The sequence below is a fragment of the Panthera tigris genome, chromosome B3, assembly GCF_018350195.1.
Source record: "Panthera tigris isolate Pti1 chromosome B3, P.tigris_Pti1_mat1.1, whole genome shotgun sequence".
Classification (NCBI taxonomy): domain Eukaryota; kingdom Metazoa; phylum Chordata; class Mammalia; order Carnivora; family Felidae; genus Panthera; species Panthera tigris.
Window position 1 is genome coordinate 1,815,240 of NC_056665.1, and position 24,735 is coordinate 1,839,974.

Here is a 24,735-nt window from a genome sequence, read left to right on the forward strand (position 1 = left end):
AGGGCGGAGGTCGGGGAGGTCAGGGACGGCACAGGGGTGGAGGCACACTCGGGGCCTGTCTGCTGACCCCACCTGCAGTGGTGGTGCTGTGCAGGGAGGCATGAAGTTGGCCCTGGAGAAGAGCTCCCCCCTCACAGCCCTTTGCTCCCGCATCACTCGGTGAACTGTCGTGAACGGGGGCCGCTGAGCGATCGGGAGGGCCCTCTGTATGGCCGTACCCCCCTTTGTGGCCCAGCACGTAAAATCCTAGAAGTAACTTCATTCCTTACAGTAAGAAAATGACTCCCGGTTTTGTTAGCGTCTGTGTGTTTGATTTGGTCACGTTTATGTATTCTTTTTAAGTGTATTTATTTATTTTTATATATTTTTTAAGGTTTATTCATTTTTCAGAGGCAGAGAGAGACAGAGCGTGGGGGGTGGCAGGGGCAGAGAGAGAGGGAGACACAGAATCCGAAGCAGATTCCAGGCTCCCGGCTGTCAGCACAGGGCCCGACGCGGGGCTCGAACTCACAAAACAAGAGATCACGACCTGAGCCGAAGTCGGTTGCTTAACCGACTGAGCCGCCCGGGTGCCCCAAAGCTCTAACATCTTCGTCCCCCTGTCGGCTCGCGCCCGGTGTCCTGCAGAGGCTCGGAGGGCTCGGGGGTGTGCTCAGTGGGGTCTGAGGGAGGCAGAGGAGGTCCACCCGTGCATAGCGTCCAGTGGGCCAGACAGGGTGTCGACGTGCCACGAAGACGGGGCCTGCCCTGCCCTGGCCAAGCCTGGGCACTCGTGCAAAGCAGCCAGTCTCCTTCTCCTTGCTCCCCTCATTCATCTGAGGAAAGGATTGGACAGTGGGTGCCCCTTAGTCGGGTTTTGGGGACCTTTGCTTTCTGTGTCTCCCTCTCTCTCTGCACCTCGCCCGCTCATGCTCTCTCTCTCTCTCTCTCTCAAAAATAAATAAATGTTACAAAATCTAAAAAAACAATAAAATAAAGGATGCTCCAAGGAGGGCGAATGGTGTGTGGCTTTTCCTAGCTTGCTTAACCGTGGAAAACTTTTTCTCGGAGAATCTGAGGGGACTGACTCTGTGTGGTTTGTTTTGGGAAGTGGCAACTTTCGTTTTCACCCGTATTTGTGCTGGCAGAGGGATTTCGCCTTCCGTTTTGGGGCCTTCACGGACTTCATCTGTTTCAGTCCCCCTTTCAGAAAAAGGACGGCTTTCTTATCAGAAGCAGCTGCGGTGACAAGGTCATCCCTGTTCACGCTGTCTAGCTGTCACCAATCCAGTACAGTAATTGTTGACAGGGGAGAGCATTACCTTAAGAAAGGGTTTTTTTTCCCCCCCAGAGTACTTTCCAGCGTGTACCTTCGTTTAAAAAAACCCAGCAACTGTGACAGCTCTCGGATTTCTGTGATCAGAGCCCAGCAGCTAAATAAGGTTTTGTTTGTTAGTATTCTAAAATTCTCCTTCAGAAGTTTGGAGCACAGTCGTTTGAGTTGACCTTAGAATGTGTTTATGAAACTCGATGTCTTTGGAAGTAACGTGGGGCAGCTGTCGGACGCCTGCCTGGTTTCTGGAAGGAGGCGGGGCGTGGGAACCCGCCCCATCTGAGCACCTCCGGACCCCGGGTGCCCGTTCTCCGCTGACAAGGGCCCCAATTCCCGTATTTATCCCGACCTGTCTTCTCGAAGCACATCTAGGAAGCCTGCAGCTTCCCTCCAGACCAGGGTAGGAGCCGGGCCGGGCAAGTGTGGGGCCCAATCTCCAGAACAGTAAGCAGAGTCAGAGAGGACCCTTGAATATTTACTTTGGCGTTTAGCACTCTGCCTGAGTTCAGGAACCCTCTACAGAGTAGGAAGGAGAAGCCGTTTAGCTGTGTGGTTTCCCTGAAATTGGGAATGTCCGAGACGGCCTCAACCCGCTTGCAGAAGCATCCAGCTCATTAGGAGTGAGGTGTTCAGAGAGTGACGTACAGGAAAGGTCATGCCAGACCTTCTCCTCTTGTTTTGAAAAATGTACTTACTTAAACTCAGGTCAGTTGACATGTTGTGTAATAATGGCTTCAGGGGCAGACCCCAGGGATTCGTCGCCTCCATACAGCACCCAGGGCTCATCCCAGCAAGCGCCCTCCCCAGTGCCCATCCCCCCTGCCCATCCCCCCACCCACTCCTTCATCAACCCCCACTTTGTTCTCTGCATTTGAGTCTCTTATGGTTTGTCTCCCTCTCTGTTGTTTTTTTTAAATTTTTTTTTTTAACATTTATTCATTTTTGAAAGGCAGAGAGAGAGACAGAGCGCAAATGGGGGAGGGACAGAGAGAGAGGGAGACACAGAATCCGAAGCAGGCTCCAGGCTCTGAGCCGTCATCACAGAGCCCGACGCGGGAATGGAACTCACGGACCGCGAGATCGTGACCTGAGCCGAAGTCGGACGCTCAACCGACTGAGCCACCCAGGCGCCCCTCCCTCTCTGTTTTCATCTTATTTTTCCTTCCCTTCCCCTGTGTTCATCTGTTGTGTGTCTCAGATTCCACAAAGGAGTGAAGTCCTGTGATATTGGTCTTTCTCTGACTAATTTCGCTTGGCATATCTCCCTGTAGTTCCAGCCACGTTGTTGCGACTGGCAAAACCTCATTCTTTTTGATCTCCGAGGAATACTCCACCGTAAATTCCACATCTTCCTTGTTCGTTCACCAGCTGGTGGATCTTTCAGACCTTCTTGTTCGTTATGTTAATGCTCATCCTGGGGAACGTGATCCCGTGAGAGCTGGGGCATCGGACGGGCCCTGTCACTGGCTCATCCTGCGGCCCGTGGTGATGCTTTGAGGCTCCCTGGGCCTCAGTGTCCTCGTGGTGAGCGGCGGGGCCATGCGGGGCTCTATATCCAGGGTTCTGAGTCCAAATTCAGGATGGGGAACAGTCTTCGCCCCTGAGGACGAACGCCCAGGTGGCAGGGGCCGCGGGGGGCTGACTCCTGCCTCTCGGTGGGTTTGCTGCATCCGAGCGGTTTTGCTTTCCGTGGTGCTCGTTCCCCTCAGGTTTTGGCCACGCTGCTGCGTCCGTGGAAGTCTTACCTGCCTCCAGGTGTCCCTCCAGGTGTCCCTATGAAAGCTGCAGATCTGTGCCCTCTTTCACCACCTGGCTCTGCGTAAGGGCACCTCCTAGAGGCCGCTTCCGGTACTGCTGGGTGACTTTCTCGCTCGTTCCTTTCGCGGCATTGACAGACCCTCTCTTGTCTGCATTCCAGAAATGGCTTCGGACATCCCTGGATCGGTGACATTGCCTGTTGCCCCCATGGCGGCCACGGGACAGGTGAGGATGGCGGGAGCCATGCCCGCCCGTGGAGGAAAGCGGCGTTCCGGGTAAGCACCCTCAGCGTTTCCAGGAATCTGGCTTAATACGTGTTGGGCAACGCTCTCGACCCGTGAGGGCAATAGTGTCTCTCCCCCTCCGGAGAATCAAAGCTCAGCGGTTTGCATACTGTTTAGATTTTGCAAGATCCCCAACTCTGCGCATGATTTGCACCCAGCTGGGACCTTCTGTTTGCTTGTCCTTGTGATGGGGAGGTGGGTCGCGGCCCCCTGGGCCCTGCTCAGGCCATCTCTGGGAGGGGGCGCCCCTCCATCCCCCTGCCTCCGCACGCCAGCCGGGGGTGGGGGGGCGGGCTGCAGGCCTGAGCTCCGGGCGGGTGGCGAGGACCCCCCTGGTGCTCTGCCTCTGCTCCGTCCTGTGCAGGAATTTGTAGGAATTCCTTTCGAAACCTTGGCTACAGCCCGGCAGCTGAAGGCCAGGCGTTTGCATTGTCTGTGCTGCTAATGATGCTGCTGAAGGGGTGCGGGCCAGGGCTGGGGGCGGGGGGTGCCGGGCGGACATGGCCCTGGAGCTGGGGGGACCGAAAACCGCATCTCGTCATGAGCGTAGCACCTGTGGTCCCAGGCGCGGGTCTAAAGAACGAGGCAGCTGACAGCAGTCCCTGCAGGGAACACGGGACGGACGTTTTCACACCGCGTCTGACCCCCGGCCCTTTGCCCATCAGGTCAGTGTTGTCCCCAGCGAAATGGCTGATGACTTCCTCCTGACGGACATCAGTCTGTCACGGTGCGCCGCGTGGCCCTTACGCGAGGGGCCGGGATTTCCAAGGGTGTCGGGGGGCGGTTTGCAGAGGCCGAGAGGCGGAGCGCAGGGCCCGCCCGCCCCAGCTGTCCCGCGATGCCCGGCCGCTCGCGGCGTGCAGGTGCAGTGACCCCACAGCCACGGGGCCGGTCCTCATGGCAGGACCGCGGCGGCGAGCAGAGTGGGTGCTGGGGCAGAACCCCCACACCGGCCGTGGGGTGAGGCTGAGGCCCCGCCGCGCCACTGCAGGGGTGCGGGTCCCGTCCGCCCCTCAACCGACTTGTCTTTTAACAGATTCCAGGTGTTTTGAACTTACTTTATTTTTTTTTTTTATGTTTATTTGTTTTGAGAGAGAGAGAGCTCACCGGGAGGGGAGGGGCAGAGAGACGGAGAGAGAGCATCCCAAGCAGGCTCCGCCCCATCAGTGCAGAGCCTGACACGGGGCTCAGACCCACGAATCATTGAGATCAGGACCTGAGCTGAAACCAAGAGTCGGATGCTCAACCCACTGAGCCACCCAGGTGCCCCTGAAATTATTAAAAAAATGTTTTTAATGTTGGTTTATTTTTGAGAGAGAGAGAGACAGAGCATGAGCAGGGGAGGGGCGGAGAGAGAGGGAGACGCAGAATCCAAAGCAGGCTCCAGGCTCCGAGCCGTCGGCACAGAGCCCGACGCGGGGCTTTGAACTCAGGAATGGCGAGATCATGACCTGTGCCTGTCGGACACTTAACCCAGTGAGTCACCCAGACGTCCCAGAAATTATTTCAAACGTGTGGCTCCCTCACTTCCGTCCCCTGGAGACGGAGCCCCATGGCTGGCCTCGTCCTTTCTCAGAAGAGGCCAGATGGTCAGGCCCAGCCCGTGGTTTGCAGGGTGATCAGCCCCTCGGTACCGGGGGCCGGTGCTGAACCTCCGGGAGTCCTGCCCCCCTTCCCGTCCCGCTCGGGGCTGGGCCACATGGGCCCGCAGCCCACATCTGGACCCTGACTTGTGCTTCTGGCCCTGGCTGGCAGTTGGGTTGTGGTCAGTGTCTCCTCTGCAGAAGTTGTCCCAGCTTCCCTTCCCGAGCAGACCACACACAGCACGTCCTGGAGGTCGGCACCACCCCTGCGCAGCACGTCCAATGTCAGGAAAAGAAAGGAGGGGCGCCTGGGGGCCTCGGTCGGTTGAGCGTCCGACTTCCGCTCAGGTCATGATCTTGCGGTTTGTGAGTTCGAGCCCCGCGTCGGGCTCTGTGCTGACAGCTTGGAGCCTGGAGCCTGCTTCGGGTTCTGGGTCTCCCTCTCTTTCTCTGCCCCTCTCCTGCTCAAGCTCTGTCTGTCTCTCTCTCTCTCAAAAAAAAAAAAAAAAAAGTTAAAAAAATTTAAAAAAAGAACAGAAAGGAGAGGTTCAGGAGGGGGTACGGTGCTGACCATTGGCCAACTGTGGACAAGGCATGGGCCCTTTGCCACAGATCAGGAGGCCTGTCCTCCGTGGTCCTCCCTCGTGAGGAAGGTGCCGGCTTCCTTCTCCCCGTCACAGGGAGGGGAGCGAGCACACTGCGGCTCCTTCTGCTACAACCCCAGTGACTTGGGGACTCGGCCCCTGTGTCCAAGCAAGGAAGTGCCCGTCCAGAGTGCTTCTCACACCTGGCGTTTCCACCGGTGCTGAAGCTGTGTGATCGAGGCCCCTGCTCTACTCTTGCGAACACTCTGGCCGCAGCCTCAACACTGAGACAAATGCAAAGGAGAGCGTGATGGAGGTCACGCTCATCAGCACGCAGGTGACCCCACGGCAGGGCCCTGCTTCTGTCCCAGGACAGACGCCTTAATCCACGGAATGTGGGGGTGCGCCGGGAGCCACAGGCAGGGGGGGAGGGAGAAGAGAGAAGGGGCCCGGGTGATGGGGAAAGGAAGCGGCAACGGGCGGGAGCCCTCTGCCCGCCCTCCGCCCCTGTCCGGAGCTTTCTGGTGGAGGAAGCGTCCGGAATCCCGGGACGGCCACCCGGCCGTCCCCACAGAGCCGGCCCCTCGCAGGCCTTGGACCCGCCTGGCCGCCTGCCTGGCCCGTCCCTGAGGACCCTCGGGGCTTGGATGTCCTCGCCCTGCCCCGGCAGCCTTCCCCGGGAGCTGAGGGCAAGCCGAGCACCCCGCTGGCCGCCGGGACACAAGGTGAAGGTTCAGGAATTTCAGATTCTTTGCAAAGTGATTCCACATGTTGGGGGGGGTGCTGAAGCGAGTCACTTTGTTCATCTTTGCTGAGACCCCCCCCCCACCGATCTCAGGGCTAGCGTGGGGGGGGCCGCACTTCTGGTCGTGGCCGGGGGCCTCGGGCTGGCCCAGCGTCCTCCCCTGCTGCCCCCTCTCCTGCAGAGCACGGGCGAGCTCCGTCCGCCGACTCAGCTTTGCGGACGCGTCGTGGTCGCGACTCGGTCTGTCCCGGGGACGCACACCGCCGGCTCTTAACTACTCGCGCGCCCAGAGCAGCCTTTCCTGGCCCCGTACTGAGGTACGAGTTCTTGCTCGTTGGCAGGAAAGTGAGGCAGTGCGTTTTCAGCCCGACGTTTTGTACCGAATTCTTGAAAGTGAACACGGTAGGACTCAGAAGTCCCGTTTTGGTTCTCTCCGTTGTTATCCAGAGGCTTCGTGACAGAGGCACTTGGAGAACACAGAGCCAAGCGTGATTGACTTAGAGCTTTTACAGCAGAAGGAATAAGCCTCGTTATTGTCGTGTTTAAAGTCGGGGTGTGAAGGGGTGACAGAGACCCAAAGGCAGCGTCCTGGTTGTGGCCGTGTCCCCAGGAGCTAGGTTTCCTGTGCTGCTGAGCAGGGAGGCCCGTGAGGTCAGGTGACTTGTCCTGAGGGTTTGGCCTGTTGTCTGTGCACTGATTTATCTGCTGGGCTCAGCCCCGTATCGTGCTTTTCCGAGTCACCGAATCTCATCGCTGCACACGTGTGGTCACGTGTGCACAAGAGGGGAGGCACGGTTTCGTGGTCTCTAATCGTCTGCGGACAAACCCTGGTTCCCGAGCTCCCGCTGACCCCAGAGAACTCTGGCTCCAGAGCAGGGCCGTCCCTTCCTGGTCCCCTGGCTCCCTCGCCGGAGCCACAGCTGACCCGGCCCCAGCGCGGACCGCGTACCCCGCCCGGATGGCTCACGTCCCCATCTGTCTGCGCCAGCGAGGTCCCCGTAGAGATCGGAGCTGTCTTCACGAAAACCAGGGTGACCAAGCGTCCTGGCTGGCCCGGGATGCCCCCAGTGTTAGCACTGGCGCCCGGCGTCCTGGGAGCCCTCTCAGCCCGGGAAGGTCGGGATATCTTGTCACCCCAAACACGAGGACGGGGGGCTGACGAACGCACGGCGTCGTGCGGGAGCCCGATTCTCACACTCCTGTCGGCGTGCCCTGACCGGCATCGTGCAGATAACAGAGCATCTCACACTCGCTGCATGTTTTGGCCAAGCGCTTACCTAAGTCCTCAGGAATTCTGAAAATTTTGCAAATGCAGCGTCTTTTCCTTGACACAGAGTCTCTTGCAGTCGGGGGCTTAGGTCATCTTTGTGCGGACCGCTCAGTTGCACTGTCCCGCGGGGAGCGCTAGGGGGCAGCGTCGCTCTGTGGCTCCGCAGAGGACGGTGGGGGGGGGGGGATTTGGTGGCGGCATTTTTGGTGGCTCTCCGGATGTAATTCCTGGTGAGGGTGGGGAGCCGGCTTCGTGACGGTGCGGCGTAACGATGGCTTTGCGCCATTTGGAGAGCCACGCGTTCGGCCCCCATTTGCCCACCACGCAGGCGAGCCAGTGGCTGGCGCCTGGCACCCTGTCACCCAGGCGTCACAGGGGGCTGCAGGTCTGTCTCTGCAGTGGTGCGTACGTGGCCCTTCAACTCTCCTTTCGCTTCCTCAGCACTTTTCTTCCCCGCCGCGCCTGCCCTTCGTGCCTGGGGGTGTTTGTCGTCACTGCCGTGTCCCTACTCTTGCCTCGCGCCTTCTGTTCTGTCCCCGGCAGCTAGTGTGGCCCGAGCGTCTGGACATAAGGGATTCCAAACTGGCATTGGATCCCATCATCAGGGCAGCAGATTAGGACTCTGGCCACACCGCACAAAAAGCAAAACAAAAACAACCAAATGATCCCATTTTAAGAAGAAAATAGTCCTTTGCCCTAAGTCCAGTCCCAGAGTCCCCCAAGTTACCCCGAAGCCAGAGAATACGATTTATCTCATGAGGGGCCTCTCTCGTGCGTGCGTGTGTGTGTGTGTGTGTGTGTGCATGTGCGCGTGCCTGGGGATGGCCCTGCCTGTGCACCTGGCCTTTCCTGGTGGCCGGGGCGGCGTCCTGTACCTTCCCTGAGTCACCACTGCCCACCTGGGGCTGGAGGTGGGGATCGTGTTCCCCACGAGGCCGGCCCACCTTCCGCCCCTGGGCCCAGCGGCTCCAGCGGGGGCTTCTCGGCACCGGCAGCCGGGCGGCTGGCCGTCCTCTGCGTGGAGCCCACGGGACCGCACCTCACTGGCCCCTCAGTCCCACTGGGAACGGGGTGGGCAGTGCAGTGGCTCAGGCTTTCCCCAGGGAGCCCCCCCTCGGCCCGAATGGCCAGGACATCCATACGATTTCTCATTTTGCTCCTGGGAGATTCTGGGCACAGTTTATCCGAATTAACTGCCCCAGCATCTTGAGGAGCCGTGTTAATTGCTGTTGGAGGGGATTGGTGTTCTCAGGGGAGTTTGGGATATCAGTTAAACAAATGCCTATCAGGACTGTTTTATGTGTGTACGGAGAGGCCCAGGGAGGTGGGGTCGTGAGGATTCGGTGGGTTTCAACAGGCAGACGAGTTCTTTGAGCAGCTCAGTCCCCAGGTTTCTCCTCTGCATGCGTTTGTTTGGGTTTGGACCATAGGGGATAGTGGCCTTCAACGCCCCTTTCACTCGGACTCCTCCAGAGCGGCCACGTTCTCAGGCAGCACGGCCTGTGCGGGTCCCTTTATCGTCCTTAAAGCTTCCTGTCTTAGGGCCCCTGGGGCGTTTGTGGCCTGCCGATGATATGCCAGGGAACAGTGCAGGATGCAGTTGTCGTGGAACAAACCACGTGGCGGGGAGCAGGTGCCCCAGAGCTGCGGGGGGCGGGGGGTGACATCAGGCACCGTGGACCTTTGCAGGGCAGCGTTTGCAAGCTGCCGGCGGCCCGTGGGGGCCCCTTTGCACAAGTCCCCGAACCCGTTGGCTGACCGCATCCGAGCGTCTACCAAACAGCTGGGGCTTGGGAGGGTGGGGCATTTGTCCCCCTGCATGGAGCCCCCTCGGTGCCAGCAGCTCGGGTCACCAGTGATGTGTCCTGCCTGTAATGAGTCTCCTCATGCTCTTGACTTTTCAGGATGGACTTTGACGACGAAGACGGAGAAGGACCCAGCAAATTTTCCAGGTGAGTTTCCTTTATGCCCCTCGGATTCCAAGAAGCCACAGCCGGCCGTCACCGTACTGGGACACCCAGTTTGTCGCTGGACAAGCCGTTGCCTGTAGTCGGGCCCCTTGATTGTCCCTCATCCCGGGCCCGTGTTTGACCCAGTGACAGGCAGCTGGAGGTAGCCCTTCCCGCACGCCGGCCGGATCGCGGAGTCCGGTCACCGGGGCAGGATTGTTGGTCTCAAAAGTGCAGTTAGCTCTTTAAACAATGATTGCCGAGCATTACGGGCTCCTTTTTAAATCTCTTCTTAAAAATATTTTTAAAGTCTATTTTTGAGAACGAGAAAGCACACACGTGTGGGGGAGGGGCAGAGAGAGAGGATCCCAAGCAGGGTCCACGCTGTCAGCACTGAGCCCGATGTGGGTCTTGATCTCACAACCCTGAGATGATGACCTGGGCCGAAACCCAGAATCAGACGCTTAATGGACTGAACCCAGCCACACAGGCCCCTGGACTCCTTTTTAACAGACCTAGAGCTCAGGTTTAGAGAAAAGATTCGGCCTCTCCTAGCACGGACAAGAAGGGGAAAGGAAGGCAGTGGGTGGCCGGGGTGCGGCACTGTGAGGTCCTGGGGGCCGTGTTCCTCACCGGGCACGTTGACAACGTGGTTAATGGGGCTCAGGGGCTGTCCTGAGTGCAGACCGCCTCCCGGAAGGGCGGGGCCGCGGATGCAGGTGGTCAACTATCGAGTACGGGAAGGGTAAGGCAGGCGCAGCCCCTCGGCCCGTCCCTCTTTGTCTTTTCTTTTTCCTCTCTTTTTTTGCGTTGTTTTGTGTGCGTTACACTAGGCGGTTTGGCTGTGTGGAGAGAGAGGCACGGATCGCTCGATCCTCTTGGCAAAGTGCCTGCCCCATCCCTGATTCTCGCTTGTGGAGGGACTTGAAACCCGGCCCCGGGTGACGGGTGCCTTCCTCTGGCGTCTGCATTCCACAGTTTCCGTTGACGGCCTTGGTGATTTTTTCTAGGTTTTTAGAAGGATGATGTCCGTGGGGAGCCCCAGGCCCACTGACCTCCCCAGTTTGCTGGCCCCCACAGCAGTTATTTTAGGTCACGGTTCTTTTCGCCCACGTCGTGGCTGTGAATTGAGCACATGTCACCCCAAATGGAGAGGAACACACGTCCCGTTACTATTCGGGGCCTCCCGGCGTCTGCACGTAGTAAACTTACCTCCTGGAGGCACTGTCCTCCCCAACCTGGTCCTCCCGTCCTCAGTGTGGGCTCCGGGGGAGACCACAGAGAGGAGACGGAGAATACTGTGCTCTCTAATGACCCCGGAGTTTTCTAATTGAAACAAGACGTGAGTTTGAGTCACAGAAGCATGTAGTGTTTTCCCTCAGTGTGGACAGAGCTCCAGCTTGGACGCCCACTTGTTCTAGGGAAAAGCTTTACATTTAGAAAAAAATTTTTTAACGTTTATTTATTTTTGAGAGACAGAGAGAGACAGAGCACAACTGGGCGAGGGGCAGAGAGCGAGGGAGACGCAGAATCGGAAGCAGGCTCCAGGCTCCAAGCTGTCAGCACAGAGCCCGACGCGGGGCTCGAACCCACGAACTGGGAGATCATGACCTGAGCTGAAGTCGGACGCTTAACCGACTGAGCCACCCAGGCGCCCCTAGGGAATAGCTTTAATTGCAGGGAGTGCTTTGTTCCCGAAATGGGAGTAGCCCTTGGACGTAAGGGCACATGGCTCCCTGTCCTGGTCCATGGGCGCCTTACCCAGCCTCCCTTCGTAAGGAGACAGCGACCCCCTCCCCCGCCCCCCGGGTCTCTCCGGTCAGAATCCCCCTTGAGACGACATTGCGCACCGTGTCGAGCTCAGGAGACCGTGATCCCTGGGGCCTCAGGACAGAGAGGAGGAGAGGTACCGAGTGACATTTGCCTGACATTGAGGATCTGAGTCAGGGATGAAATCACAGGGCAGGCTACAAAGAGCTCATTGTATGAAGGCCCATCTTTAAGAACAAACCTTAGATTCTGGGCAGCTATCTCATCAGCCCGCCCGTCCGCAAGTCAGTTTTTCCACAGCCAGAGTTCACAGCGAGGCCTCTGCGGGCCGCGTCCTTCCTTCCACACTTGAGAAACGAGGGGGAAAGATGGGACGTGTTTCAGCAGGAGTCGGGGCCGCACCACTGTGTCACAGGGTGGGGGGTGGTCCACGGACCGGGCAGCCGGCGGGTGCATCCCGGCCGCTCGGAGCTGGGCCAGCCGGCAGAGACCATCCCCAGCCCTCACGCGGCCAGCGGCCAGGGTGCCCTGCGGAGCGGGCTGGAGAGGCCGCTTCGGGTGGCCCCTGGCGGCCGTGTGCGCGGCACGCCTGGGGTCTCTGGGCGTCCCGCCCCTCTGCTCACGGTCAGCCGGGAGAAGCCCCCCAGGGAGGCCCTGGAAGAGAGGGTGGCCAGGTGCCGCCCCGCACCCAGTGCAGATTTGTGACTCAGAATCCGGCCGGGGTGCTGAGCCGCGGCTTCCGGCCCCTGATGTTTGCTCAGCCAGCTTTCCCAGGCTTTCTCCAGGGTGGTCCGAAAGTCAAACCCATCATCAGACCTCATGTCTCAGTTTCTTATTTGGGAACTATGGTCACTGTCACATAGGAGGTAAGTCATGGCCGTTTTCTTAGAGGGACAGCCAGCTATTTGGGTAGGAGGAATGCGGATTTGCCACGGATGCAGGGTCAGGGGTGAGGCAGGTGCACGAAGCGGGGGCCAGGGGCAGGGGCCCAGCTCGGAGGGGGTGGGGTGAGGCCAGGGCCGGGACGGATGAGGACCAAGTCTCCATTCTCAGGATGGAGCCTCCTCGGTCTGCGGTCTGCGGTGTGGAGTGGGCTCTAAGGTTTTCCGCCCCCTTCTCTGTTGGCATCCGTGGGATCCAGCTCGGGTCACCCCAGACTTGTCTCGGGCACGCCGTGTCGCCTCTGCCGGCCCCCGGACAATGAGGGGGCCGGAGGCAGGGCAGGGCAGGCGTGCATTGGAAGAACGGTGCAGGTTCCACGGGCACCTGAGAGCTGATGCGGGCGGGGGTGGGGGGGCTGTGTTCCAACGGTGGGGGTGCAGCCGTGGGAGGGGCTGGCCGCGGCCTGCGGGAGGGGGAGGAGACAGGAGGTGGGCTACGTGCCATTGGCCCCCACACCGTGCCGTGTCTGCGTGTGCAGCCGATGGGTGACCGTGACTAGGGCCTCGAGGGCGATAGAGACGGGCGGCCCGAGCGTCACAGGAGGAGCGATTTTTGCCAAAGAGGCAAGAGAAGCAGGGGTACAGAGTGACCTTGCTTCCGGGGCCGGGTCTGGGGAGGACAGCCTCCGTCAAGAGCACGGAGCCTGACCACACAGCCGTCCCGTGAGCTCCCGTGTCAGTCAGGGACCCGGGGGAACCGATCACACTCCAGAAAGCGTTTCTGCAAACATGAGTCTCCCCGGCAGCCGGGAGTGGGGCAGGCCCTCTTTCCGGGAGGCCACCGCGAGCCCCGTCCCCCCCCCCCCAACCTGTGTGGGTGGTCCTGGCCCACCTGGGAGGTGAGCACCTGTCCTGCCCCCGCCCCCAGCAGGGCCTCCAACCCCAAGCCTCCTCCCCACGCTTCTTCCTCCCCCACCCCCGCCGCTGTCCCGTGGTGCATTTTCTGGTGGGTCCAGGGTTCCTTTCCGCATGTGCCTGCGGCCGGGCTCGGCCACCAGCAGTGGGTGCTGGCTCGAATGTCGCTGCAGGGACACCTGACAGCCCGGAGCCGCCATCAACCGTCAGACCTAGACACGGTGCTCTTTGCGTGATTTGCACGTGTGTGTGTGTGTGTGTGCATACACATGTGCCCACGCATACTGGTTCATGAAAAGAAAGGAAGGGAAACGTGGCCAAGTCAAACCCTTTTGACATTCGATTTACAACTTCCCTCCCAACCTTTCATTCCTGCCCCTGCATGTTATCAACCTGGTTTTCTGCCGTATTCGGACTCACTCTGGACCCCGGCTCTAAACATCCCAGAGACCTTGCCGGCCTTCTCACACCTGTTCTGTGAACCCGGCCACAGTGCGTGGGGCGTCCTGTAAGCCTGGAATCAACCCCCCCTGGAGGCTTTACGAGGCTCTCTCCCCCTTCAACGAATGGGTCTAAGCGACCTTCCTGAGGCCCCACCCCGTCTCTGACGTGTCTTTTTCCTGGGACGCGTAGGGCACCCGGCTGCACTGGTCCCCAGCCACTGCTGGGGGAGCCTCGCCGAGGAACCTCTAGCATTATCTAAAAGGAAAGCTATTCGTGAGAGGAAAGTTTCCACTGAGTCAGCCTTTTATCCTTCATCGCACCTGTTCTGATACTTTCCTCGTGACTTCTGTGCGGTATTTACGCTCAAGAGCACGTTTTTGGTTTGATAGGTGGTGATGATGCTTTAGTTCTCGTCTTTCCCTGTGAATTTGCCACCTGTCTCGTTTATATGTATGGCGACTAAAACCCCGTTGGTCCGGGGAAAAATCTGTGTGGCAGATGTGTCCTGCAGAGACCTTCCCCGGCGGAAAAAGCGGAGGGCGGTTGGTTCCCAGAACCCTTTGCCTGCGCATCCTTGGAAAGCCGGGTAGTGTGTTCCCAGGTGGGAAGACACTCCACGCCCTCCTGACGCAGAGAGGGTGGCCAGGAAGGAGGAGGGGTTCCCTTCTACCTGCTGACCTGCCGCCCGGTGTGGGACACGTGCATTGGCCCCGGGAGCACTCTTTACGGCAGGGAGATAGATGTCCAGCTGAGCCTTCCTGGCTCCAGAGCAAAGACCCAAGGTGGACGTTTCCAGACTCTCCCGACGCTCTACGCCTTGGCGTCCTTGGAGCTCACGACCCAGATAAGCGGGGCGGACCTCGGCAGGGCCACAGGGTGACCAGGGCGTTGAGTTGGGGGTTCTTGCAGACTCAGCAGTTTGGGGTTAGGATCTGGGTTAAAACGCTTCGGAATGAGATCCGTTTTCTGGGGAGCAGGGTCTCTAACATCAGGCCCACGTGGGCCGGTCTTCCCTTCGTATGAGATGTTTGGTGCCCACGTGATTGACGTGGTTTTGATGTCCTTCTTACCTTGTTCGGCTGCCCCCCTCCTCCGTTTCTGTCCTGCAGAGATGAATTAACCGTGACTTGCAGTGACAGTGCCCGGAGAACAGCGGGACTTTGTGGGGAGCGGGGAGGAAATCATTTCTGGGGTCACATGTAGTCCCAAGCTGTGTCCCTCGGAAGCCGCCGGGCATTTCCTCCCCCATGACTCCTGTCAAGGCAGGGGCGTTCCGGCTCTGGATCCGGGACCGGTGAGCGCGCTGGGGAGGCCTGGCTCAGGTCCTGCTAAGTCAGTACCTCTGAGCCGTTGGCCCCTCTGCCACAGAGGGTGTGGGGAGGGTCCGATGTGGCTGTCGAGGCCTTGGCGAGCCGGAAGGTGCTATGTACACGTGGAGGCTGTGTGTCCTGCCAGGGACAGGGATGACCAGAGGCTGGGCCTGGCCCCTTCTTGGGAGGGTCGGCCTTCTCAGTCCCCACCTCTCTGTGCTGCACGGGGACCTTATCTTCAGCCTGGACGTGTGGCTGCCTTTCGCCTGGCAGAATCTGCCTTGTATGGCTCCGGCGGGCAGGGCACCTGCCCGCTTCCCAGGGAAGGAGCGTCCCTTCCCCTTCTGGAGAAGCCTCAGACGCCAGGGAGGGTTCCCGGCTGGACGTGCCTCTGCGGATCTCCCAGAGGGCCTGGCCAGCCCCAGGCTCATTATGGGGCTGCACAGAGTGGCTTTTCTTAGGCTTCCTCGGCTCTCCAGACGTTCTGCCCTGCTGCCCAGGAAGGGCTGGCCGGGACAGGAAGGGTGTTCCCTGAACGCCCAGCAAGATACAGCCTCCCTTCCTGCTGTCAGGAGGAGGGTGCACATCTGCCGTTAAGAGTGCCTTTGGGCAGGAGACGGGAGGGAAGCTCATCCAGGGTTCCCATCAAGAGTGCAGGCTTGGGTGGGGACAGGCTGCATCCTGCATCACAGCTGCTGTCCCTGAGCGGCCAGAGTTCATGCCCGATGTCGTACCCCCTTTGGCAGCCCCAGACAGCATTCTCTGCACACCGTCTCCCCACCTGTCTGCTTTGACAAGGTGCAGGCTGGCCTGGGGGGATAGGGGGTGGGGTGAGGACACCACCCTGAGCAAGCTCACCCAGCCTTTCCCAGAGTCCCGGGGCCAGCACCCCCCCCATGCCGCCTCCCGTGACAGGTGCACAGTGCTGGGCACAGGTTGGGGGGGGCCTGGGGCCAGGTGCGTCCCATCCCACCTCCCGTGACAGGTGCATGGTGCCAGCACAGGTTGGGGGGCGTCCTGGGGCCAGGTGTGTCCCATCCCGCCTCCCGTGACAGGTGCATGGTGCCAGCACAGGTGGGGAGGGTCCCGGGGCCAGCGCCCCCCATCCTGCCTCCCGTGGCAGGTGCACGGTGCTGGGCCCAGGTGGGGGGGGGGGCGCCTGGGGCCAGGTGTGTCCCATCCCGCCTCCCATGACAGGTGCATGGTGCCGGGCCCAGGTCGGGGGGGGGGGTCCCGGGGCCAGGTGGGGGGTCCCGGGCCCAGGTGGCGCTGGGCTGTTACTCTACTTCACCCTCAAGGTAATAATCCCGAGGTGGGAGCGCCCAACCATCCCTTCTGCTGGGTTTTCTCTGCACGCATCATGGAGACCGATTCCAGCAACCCCTCACGGTTCTTTTTAACCAATGGGCCATTCGCTGTTTAATAAGCCAGGAGCGCACCTGTCCTATCCTGGGCCGTAGAAACCCTGCCGGGCCTACAGGAGAGGTTTGTCCACGGTCTCGTCCGTCTGTGGCCCTGAGGATGGCGAGGCCACACGGTGCTTCTCACTGTAGGGCCGCAGGAGACACACATCCACGTGGAGCACAACTCCGAGCAGCGGGCGGGCGTGCACCCACGTGCAGACTCAGGCGCGCGCGCACGTTGGCTTTGCTTCCCGCGGCTGAGGGATCAGGTCTCCATTCTCTGTGCTTAGTGGAAACTAGTCGGGTGCGTGGGAACAATGACAAGGGCTCAGGACGCCCTTGGAGGTGACACGGGGCCCTGCGGAAGCCTGTGCCCCGCCCCCCGGAAGGCCGCAAGGGGTCTGTGTTTGAAGCGGCAGCCGTTCCGGGTCGGTGTTAGCGGGCGCGCCGCTCGGTCCCGTTAGACGGCGACCGCTGGTCTGACGCTTGTCTTTCCCCCGCCCTGTCGTCGCGCTCTCGGGAAGAGAGAACCACAGCGAGATCGAGCGGCGGCGGAGGAACAAGATGACCCAGTACATCACGGAGCTGTCGGACATGGTGCCCACGTGCAGCGCGCTGGCCCGGAAGCCGGACAAGCTGACCATCCTCCGCATGGCCGTGTCGCACATGAAGTCCATGAGGGGCACAGGGAACAAGTCCACAGACGGCGCCTACAAGCCGTCGTTCCTGACGGAGCAGGTACCGTCCGTGGGCCCGCGCGTCCCCACGGAGTCACTGTGGGGAGGGGACGAAGTCACCGTCACCGGGGTGACACAAGCTACGCGGGGAAAGGGGTTAAAGGTTGAGGGGTGGGTGGAACCAGGAAGCTGTACTCCTTTCTTCGCGGCGGTGTTTGTCCATCTCTGTGTCCTTTGCTTTTGCGTTTCCCGTAAACCTCAGTGAGGCATCTCTCCGAGAACACCCCGGGCTTAGTGTGCGGACGTGGGACCGTGTCCGTGTAAGCCACGTGCCGCCGTGCCAGCGAGTGGTGGCTATACCATCACGGTGGCAGCCCGGGAGCGGTCGTGGTGATAATCGTGGCGTCATCACCGCCGGCTGCCAGCTCTCTGCCCGTTTTCGCGCTTCCTCCTCACTCTAGCCGGGGGAGAGGCCGCTAGTGTTGGTCCCTGCTGTGTAGACGAGGGCGTCGTGGCTCACAAAGGGTCCGGCCACCGCTCAGAGGCAGAGCCGGGGCCTGGCACAGGTTGGCCGGGCCCCAAAGCCGTGCTTTCCATCCGTGACGAAGAGCTCACACGCGGAGTGGTTGGCGGGATAGTGTTTTACCAAGTTTACAAACCCCTGCGTCAACGGGAAGGCCCGTGTCCCACTCTCAGCCCTGGCCTGTGCGCCCGTCAGAGGCAGGTCCTCAAACGCTCCAAGCTTCACTTTGCTCGACTCTGGAATGAACGGAGGCTTTTTGCGTCCCTGACCCCGAACGCTTTTGCAGGACACATGGGCCGGTGGGTCTGGAAGGACTTGGTCCAGGGTGGTGGGCGTGGGACAGGCAAGGTGAGGTGGCCGTGGGAGAATGTGGGCGGGACTGAAGTAAGGGAGACTTTGAGGAGCCCGCAGAGCATGGCCTGAATCCCTAGCAGTGCGGGGCCATGGGGGGGGGGGGTGGCCAGAGCGCGCCCGGAGAGCCGGGGACGGGGCGCTTGACAGGAAGAGGTCGTGGGCGTGGGGCCGCGGGGGCGGGAGCGCAAGGCGTGACTAGAGACGGAGCCATCTGCTCTGGTGGGGCCGGGCTGTGTCAGGTCAGGGGAGCGAGGTTCCGAAAAAGGACGAGGAAAAGGGGCAGACGCGGGTGACTTCTGCTCTGTGGCCACAGGATCTCACCTGCCCTTTCCTGTCGTCCTGGTGCCTGACCTCGCACGTGTGAGGAGGCTGTGGCCTTGCCATGACCGTGACCCGGAGGACCCAGAGCCTGGCGGTAGGGGCCTGGCTGCCAGCCCCGTGTCCTCTCCATAGGGTAGCTCCACCCACCAAGGCTCTGCTTCCCACAGGGCCTGGCCGGTAACGGGAGGGGGGATCCCCTGGCAGGTGACGGGGCAGAAATGTGTTACGTGCCCACGAGCCGCCAGGGTAAGAACAACGCTTTCTCTACGGGTCCCTTTAACTCACGATAGTCTTGCCGGGTCCGCCTTTGAAGTTAATCCTCATCCTTAAGTGACTGAGGATGGGGAAGGTGAGGAGGGGGGCGGGTACTCTGCTTCCATGAGTCCGGCCCATTCCGTGGTCAATGGTGACAATAGCTGCATCTATGGGGCGCCGACTGTATGCCAAGCCCTTCCTGAGTGCCCACACGCAAGAGCTCATTCAGCGTCACAAAATCCCACCGGAAAAACCCGTGTGGAGAGACGGAGGCTGAGGACAGTACTGTGCCCGGAGGCACACAGCTGCGTGGGTTGAGAGGCACTTCTTTCCCTCCAGAACCCGTGCTCGCCGGCCTTCCTGTTGGTTTAACTGGAGCTTGGAAGCCCGTGACCTTGATTAGGAATCACGTGCTCCCGGAAGACAAAACTGCGGAGGGGTAGACAGAGGGGCCGTGACCAGCGTGAGGCTCCGACCCCTAGACCTTCCCGCAGCCTTCAGCCTCCGCCCCGTCCGCCGGCGCACGGGATCCGCTGTTATGCAGACATCCTGCTCCCTTCTTACGGTCCTACTGGTTGTGAGCTCTTGCGGTCCTGAGCGTGAAGGTGTCGACCCATCCTCTGAGCTCAGGAAGCGGCGGGGAGGCACAGATCAGCTGAAGGACGAAGCAAGGGAAGTGGACAAAACAACCTTTTTCTTAGAAAATCCCGTATAGTCTGCTTCCGCCCTAGGGTCCCAGGTGGAGGATGTTCAAGTTCTGACCCAGCCAAGAGCTCAGAGCTCCCCAGATTCTGCTCACCAGCAGACCCGCGTTTTCTTTGGGTCCTCGGAGCGCCCTGGGGCTGGGCCCCATGCGTCAGATTCCCGCGTGTGCTGTGGGCGCTTAATCGGTGTTACAGTGGGGCGACATCCGAACCGAGGATTCCCAGCAGAAAGTGGCCCTTTGTGGCGGGAGCCTGCTGAGTGCGTGGGGTGTTGGAGGCGCACGTGTGGGCGCGGGGCATGTGGGAGAGTTAGCTCCTCAACCCCCAGAGGGGCAGAGCACATTGCATCGGACTTGATGCGAAAATGACACGGGTAGGTTGGCTACACTTGGGCCGCCTTCAGGCAAAGAAGAGACATCTTAACAGAGTTGACTCTGCTCCGTTCACGCCCCTCTTGGGATGATGGTGGGGCTGCCCGCTGCCCGTTCACGGATTCCACGCAGCTTCCTTCCTGCCCTCGCTGACCGTCACAAGCCCCGTGAGTCAGCGCGACCCCAGGGCTGGCGCAGCTAACCTTTCTTCTCGCCATAAAGCGATGTGGGCAATGCTGTGTGCCCTGCTGCCTCCCGACGCTGCCCGGAGAGTCTGTCAAGGAGTTCTGGAAGTTTGACGGGTGCCCGAATATGAGGAGATACCCCCGTATCCACTGCCGGCATTGCGCTCAGAGCGCAGGAAGGGGAGGAAGTGCACGCCAGCCGTGCGGGAGCGGTGGCTGGGACACTGCCCTCCTCACTGTCCCCTTTCTCTTCCCCTCCCCTCCCTTCCAGCAGCAGCACCTTCTGTACTGAGCCCTGTGCCCCGGGCCCTTCTTGTGCCCCAGCAACAGGACTGCAGCTTGAATATGTAGGTGAGGCTATTCACACCTATGGCAGCCCAGCACATTCTGGTGATCACTCCCTTGCTTTCCAGCCCCTGCCCTGGGCAAGAATTTCCTTCTGTCCCTAAGAGAGGGCTGGTTTGGGCAGGGCCAGAAGTCTTTGGAGTAGCTGTATCTCAGAGCTAGGACAAGCTCTGTGCATTTTTTAGCTTATTTTTCAGTAAGAAAAAAGCAATCAAAGTTTCTAAAACTGTGTATCCCAGTGAGGGAGCAAAAGTCAAAGGTTGCTGATAGGACAACTTAATGAGGCTGCGTTTGTCAGTGTTCTGTCCTAACCTCGATCTTCTCTTCCCAGGAGCTGAAGCACCTCATCCTGGAAGCAGCCGATGGCTTTCTGTTTGTAGTGGCGGCAGAGACGGGACGGGTCATTTACGTGTCTGACTCCGTCACCCCTGTGCTGAACCAGCCCCAGTCAGAGTGGTTTGGGAGCACCCTGTACGAGCAGGTGCACCCCGACGATGTGGAGAAGCTGAGAGAGCAGCTGTGCACCTCCGAAAACTCCATGACAGGTCAGTGCTGCCCCCTCCTGGGGGCTGTTTGAGTCTGGAGAGGGATGTCTTTCAGTAAACAGATCAGGAAGCTGGAGGTCAGAAAAAGCTGCCTAAAGGTGAAGCTGGAGGTCAGAAAAAGCTGCCTAAAGGTGAGGGGGTCTATTTGACTTGGCTTGTGCAATGACTTCATTTACCTTGTAACATTTAAACAATTCGATTTTAATACATAAGGGTTTTTCCCCCCACTCTCTATATTCTACCTGCAATTAGGGGATGTTGTCACTAGGAGGCGATGTTGCTACATTAGCCAGAACCACATGTTCTGTGATGAGGTTTATGCCTCTCAGAGCTTAATTATGGTGGTCCTGATCGTAGGCAGTTATTACCTAGGCCTTACTTAGTTCCCTGCAACGAAGTTCCTTATTGTAACATCTAAATAAGGCAGTTCTGCTGTAACACGACATACGCATTCCTGGAAGTCACCGCGGTACGCAGACTCTGGAGATAAAAGCTACAGTGGGAAGAGACGGGTTAGGAGCACAACACTCAAGAACGAATCGCTGACAGATAAAAACAGGAATAGGAACCTGGTAAAAATGGGAGCATAATTTTGCACATTAAACGGTTAAGAAATTCATAAACGTGAACGTGGCACCAGGCCTTGAGACTGACGTGAAATTTACTCGTACAGGTGGGTCCTGGAAGGGTTGCCACTTGAGTGTTTTTGTGCGAGGACAGTCACGTGATGTTAGAAGTCGAAAGGTGGTCGTGACGGCGGATACAGGTGGCTTGTGACGCGCGACAGCCTGGGGGACCCGGCAGGTGTCTGAAGCGCGTGCGTGTGTGAGCCGCGTGCTTCCGTTCAGCTGGGTGTGCTTCTCTGTGTTCACGCAGCGTTCCTTGTGGACAGAAGCACGCATAAGCGCACACAGAGCTCACATCGTACTCGGATTGTTCCCCAGCAGCTCAGTCGCGTTGGAACAAATTTGCATTTTCAGAACAAGCCCCTGGGCCGCCGTGTTTGTCTTGCGCTGGGTGGTAGACACGTCTGTGCCTTCAGTTCGCTGCTGCACCGAGAGCCGCGGGGTCTCCGTCTACGTGTGTGTCCTCAGCAGGAGCCTGGTGAATGCGGGACGGGGGGGTGAACGCTTTGCCCGTTGTGTCCGTTTGCCAGGGCCGCCGTAAAAAATACCAGAGACTGGCGGCTGGCACAGCAGAAATTTATTTTCTCACGCTCTTGCACTCCGGAACACTCCGGAACACTCCGGAAGTCCAAGACCCAGGCCTTGGTAGACTGTGCTTCTCCTGAAGCCTCTCTCACCGGCTTGTCCCTGGCACCTGCCCGCCGTGTCCTCATGTGGTCTGCTCTGTGCCCAGGCGCCCCCGATGTCTCTCTTCCTGGGAGGACATTGGTCAGATTAGGGCCCCACTCTCATGACTCTATTTAACATTATCTCCTTAAAGGCCCTGCCTCCACATATAGTCACATTCTGAGGTTCTGGGGGTTAGGGCTCCACCATACTCATTTTGGGGGGACACAGGCCGGCCCCTGACACTTAGGTAAGACTGAGTCGGACGTGGTCAGAAATAATAGACATACAGCTGTTTCTGGACGATACTGGTAATGGTCTCGGTGTTGGTGTCAGTGACGTGGGGGCGGGGGTGGGGAGTTATAGGGACGGGGCCTGTGCTGTGCTCACCTCCGCGTGGCCTGTAACGGTGACGCCTGGCCGGTCAGGGAGCTCCACGCACAGGCTGAGAAATGATGCTAAAACGGACTCTGCTGTCACAGCCTCGAGCCAGATCAGAGAGCCCCATGTAGCACTTTCAAGGTTAGATGCTTTATAAAGTTCGGCATTCCAGAGGGACTCGAGAAGGACAGTAAATCAACCAGGAAGTGTTGACAGCTGGAGTCACCTTTTCCGGAAAGAGCCGTCTGTCTTTCCCTACTTTGCCTAGGCTTCTGGGTCTGACCACAGGATGTGGCTTTTGGAAACCCAGTCAGGAGCCCCGCCTGGGGCAGATGGCAGAGGGGGTGATGGTCAGGGGGAGGTCAGGCTCTGGCCATGGGTCTAGCTGACTCACCAGACCTGGGTGGACACGTAATAAACCTCGGGGGTGATTTGGGGCCTTTGGCCACTGGGCTAGGGTCTCAAGCCCTCCCGTCCCTTCATTTCCGGCGTGGGGAGCAAGGTCGCGGCCCCCCTGGTGGGGGTCAGCGTGGGAGGGTGAGGGGCAGGGGGCCGGGCAGGTCACTGGGAGTGGCGAGGTGGGGGTGGCGCTCAGCCTGGCCTCTGGGCCTCTCCGTTGCACTGTCCATGCCTCAGCCATGGGACCCACAGGGTGGGCTTGTACCACACGGTGGGGCACTTGGGGGGCATTGAACGTGCACGGTAGGGGGGACATGTCGTCACTGGACAGTGGGCCCGCCTTCCTCCCAGAGACCTCTGCGCTTACAGAAAAGTGGCTGTGCAGCCAGCCGGGGTTCAAGTGACAGAAAACCAGCCCCGACTGGCTTGAGTGACACAGGGACTATCGCTGCCGGACGGCAAGGGCCTGCCGGCTTCAGGCGCAGACAGTGATCAGACGCTGGAAACGGAACCACGCTCCTCCCTCGTCACTCGGGAGTCTGTACTTGCAAATCCGCCTCTTGGCGGAACTCAGTTGTAACCCCAAAATGCATTTGCAGGCAGACGCGGACGTGCACAGAGGGGAGAAAATCTGAGTCGCTGGGGCCCGCGTTTCTGGCTAAGGTCACACGGGATGATCGCTGCCCTTGCCTCCAGCCCTTCGTGCGCTGGGTGGTTTTGCTCTGTTTGGTTTTGCATGTTCGTGCTTTTTGTCGGAGATCTTGCCGTCGAAGATGACCCCGGAGCGAAGGCTGATGTGCCGGCCGGGGTCCGCGAGGGCGGGCCGCCGTGTGCCTCACGGGGGAGACCCTCGTGTGTGGGTCAGCTTCTCGCGGGCGCGAGTCACGGGGCTGGTGGCCGGCAGTGCAGGGTTACCGAGTCGGCGACACCGAATGAGGGGTCTTGGAGCAGAAACGCACCTGAGACACGGTTCCGAATCCCGGATGACGACAGTGCTGCGTGCGGAGGCTTTCCGGGAGCTGTTGTCTCGGAGCAGCGGTCCAGTACCCGCTCGTTGGTGTTTGCAGTGACTTCGTAAAATGTAACTACGCTGGCTGGGCATGGTTTTCTCCATCTCCCGGCTTCGCTTCTGTAGGTACGCCCTCACACGAGCAGCCGAGCGTGTTTAATGCGTATGTTTTCGTGAGTCTGGTCGTACGCACACACCCGGGGATACCATTGCCACCGTCGGGGTACTAAGCACATCCGTCACCTCCAGAAATTTCCTGTGTCCCTTTGTGGCTTTTTCCTTTTCCTTCTCTCTCTCTTCCTTTCTCTCCTTTTTGTGCTAAGAACACTGGATACGAGCTCTCCCCTCTTAACGTGTTTCAAAGCGCCCACCCCTGGGGGCGACGGGGCGGCTCAGTCTTGAGCATCTGACTCTTGATTTCAGCTCACAGTTGTGGGATCAAGCCCCGCGTGGGGCTCTGCGTTGACGGCGCGGAACCTGCTTGGGATTCCGTCTCTCCCCCTCTCTCTCTGGTCCTCCCCGCCCCCCTATAAAATGAACAAATAAAATAGGTGTTTTTAAAGCACGCTCTCTGTATTAGCCGCAGGCACAGTGTTAGCCGGCTGACTCCAGAACTCATTCACCCCCACGCGATTGAAACGTTGCGCCCGTTACGCCCCAGCTCCCCGTTTCAAGCCACCCTTGTGTTCTCTGCTTCTGAGTTGACTCCTGTAGATTTCTCACGGAAGGGGAACCATGCAGCGGTTGTCCTGTGACGGGCTCACGTCACTTAGCATGCTGGCCTCTCAATTCATCCATCGTGCTGCAAATGAGAAGCTCCCCCCTCCCCCACTGCCTTTTTCAGGCCGAGTGATACTTCAGGGTGTGTGTACCACCTTTTCTGTGTCCATCTCTCCGTCGCTGGGCTTTGGGCTTCCTTCTGTGTCTTGCCTGCTGTGAATAACGCGGCAGCGAACGTGGTGTGCCGACGCCTCTTTGAGGTCCTGTTTTCAGTTCTTTGGGGTCTGCGCGCGACCCGGGACGGGGGTTGCTCCTGCGCAGGGCGCGTTCTCAGGCGGGCTCTCCTCACGTAACGGAGGTGTGTGTTAGCAGCCGCGGGCCCCGTGGACCGCTCGGCAGAACCAGCAGAATCCGCCTTCTCTGGGCGTCCCCGCAGAGAGCCCAGG

At 59.6% G+C, this 24,735-nt stretch overlaps 1 protein-coding gene across 1 annotated transcript in view; it reads left to right on the forward strand.

Annotated features, from left to right (window-relative positions):
• The window catches only part of ARNT2 (aryl hydrocarbon receptor nuclear translocator 2), a 146,024-nt gene that overhangs the window by 33,396 nt on the left and 87,893 nt on the right, over positions 1 to 24,735 (forward strand). The window contains 4 exon segments of the mRNA XM_042987902.1: positions 3,231 to 3,345; positions 9,441 to 9,488; positions 16,733 to 16,946; positions 20,275 to 20,488. Of these exon segments, the coding sequence (XP_042843836.1) occupies positions 3,231 to 3,345; positions 9,441 to 9,488; positions 16,733 to 16,946; positions 20,275 to 20,488 (591 nt within the window).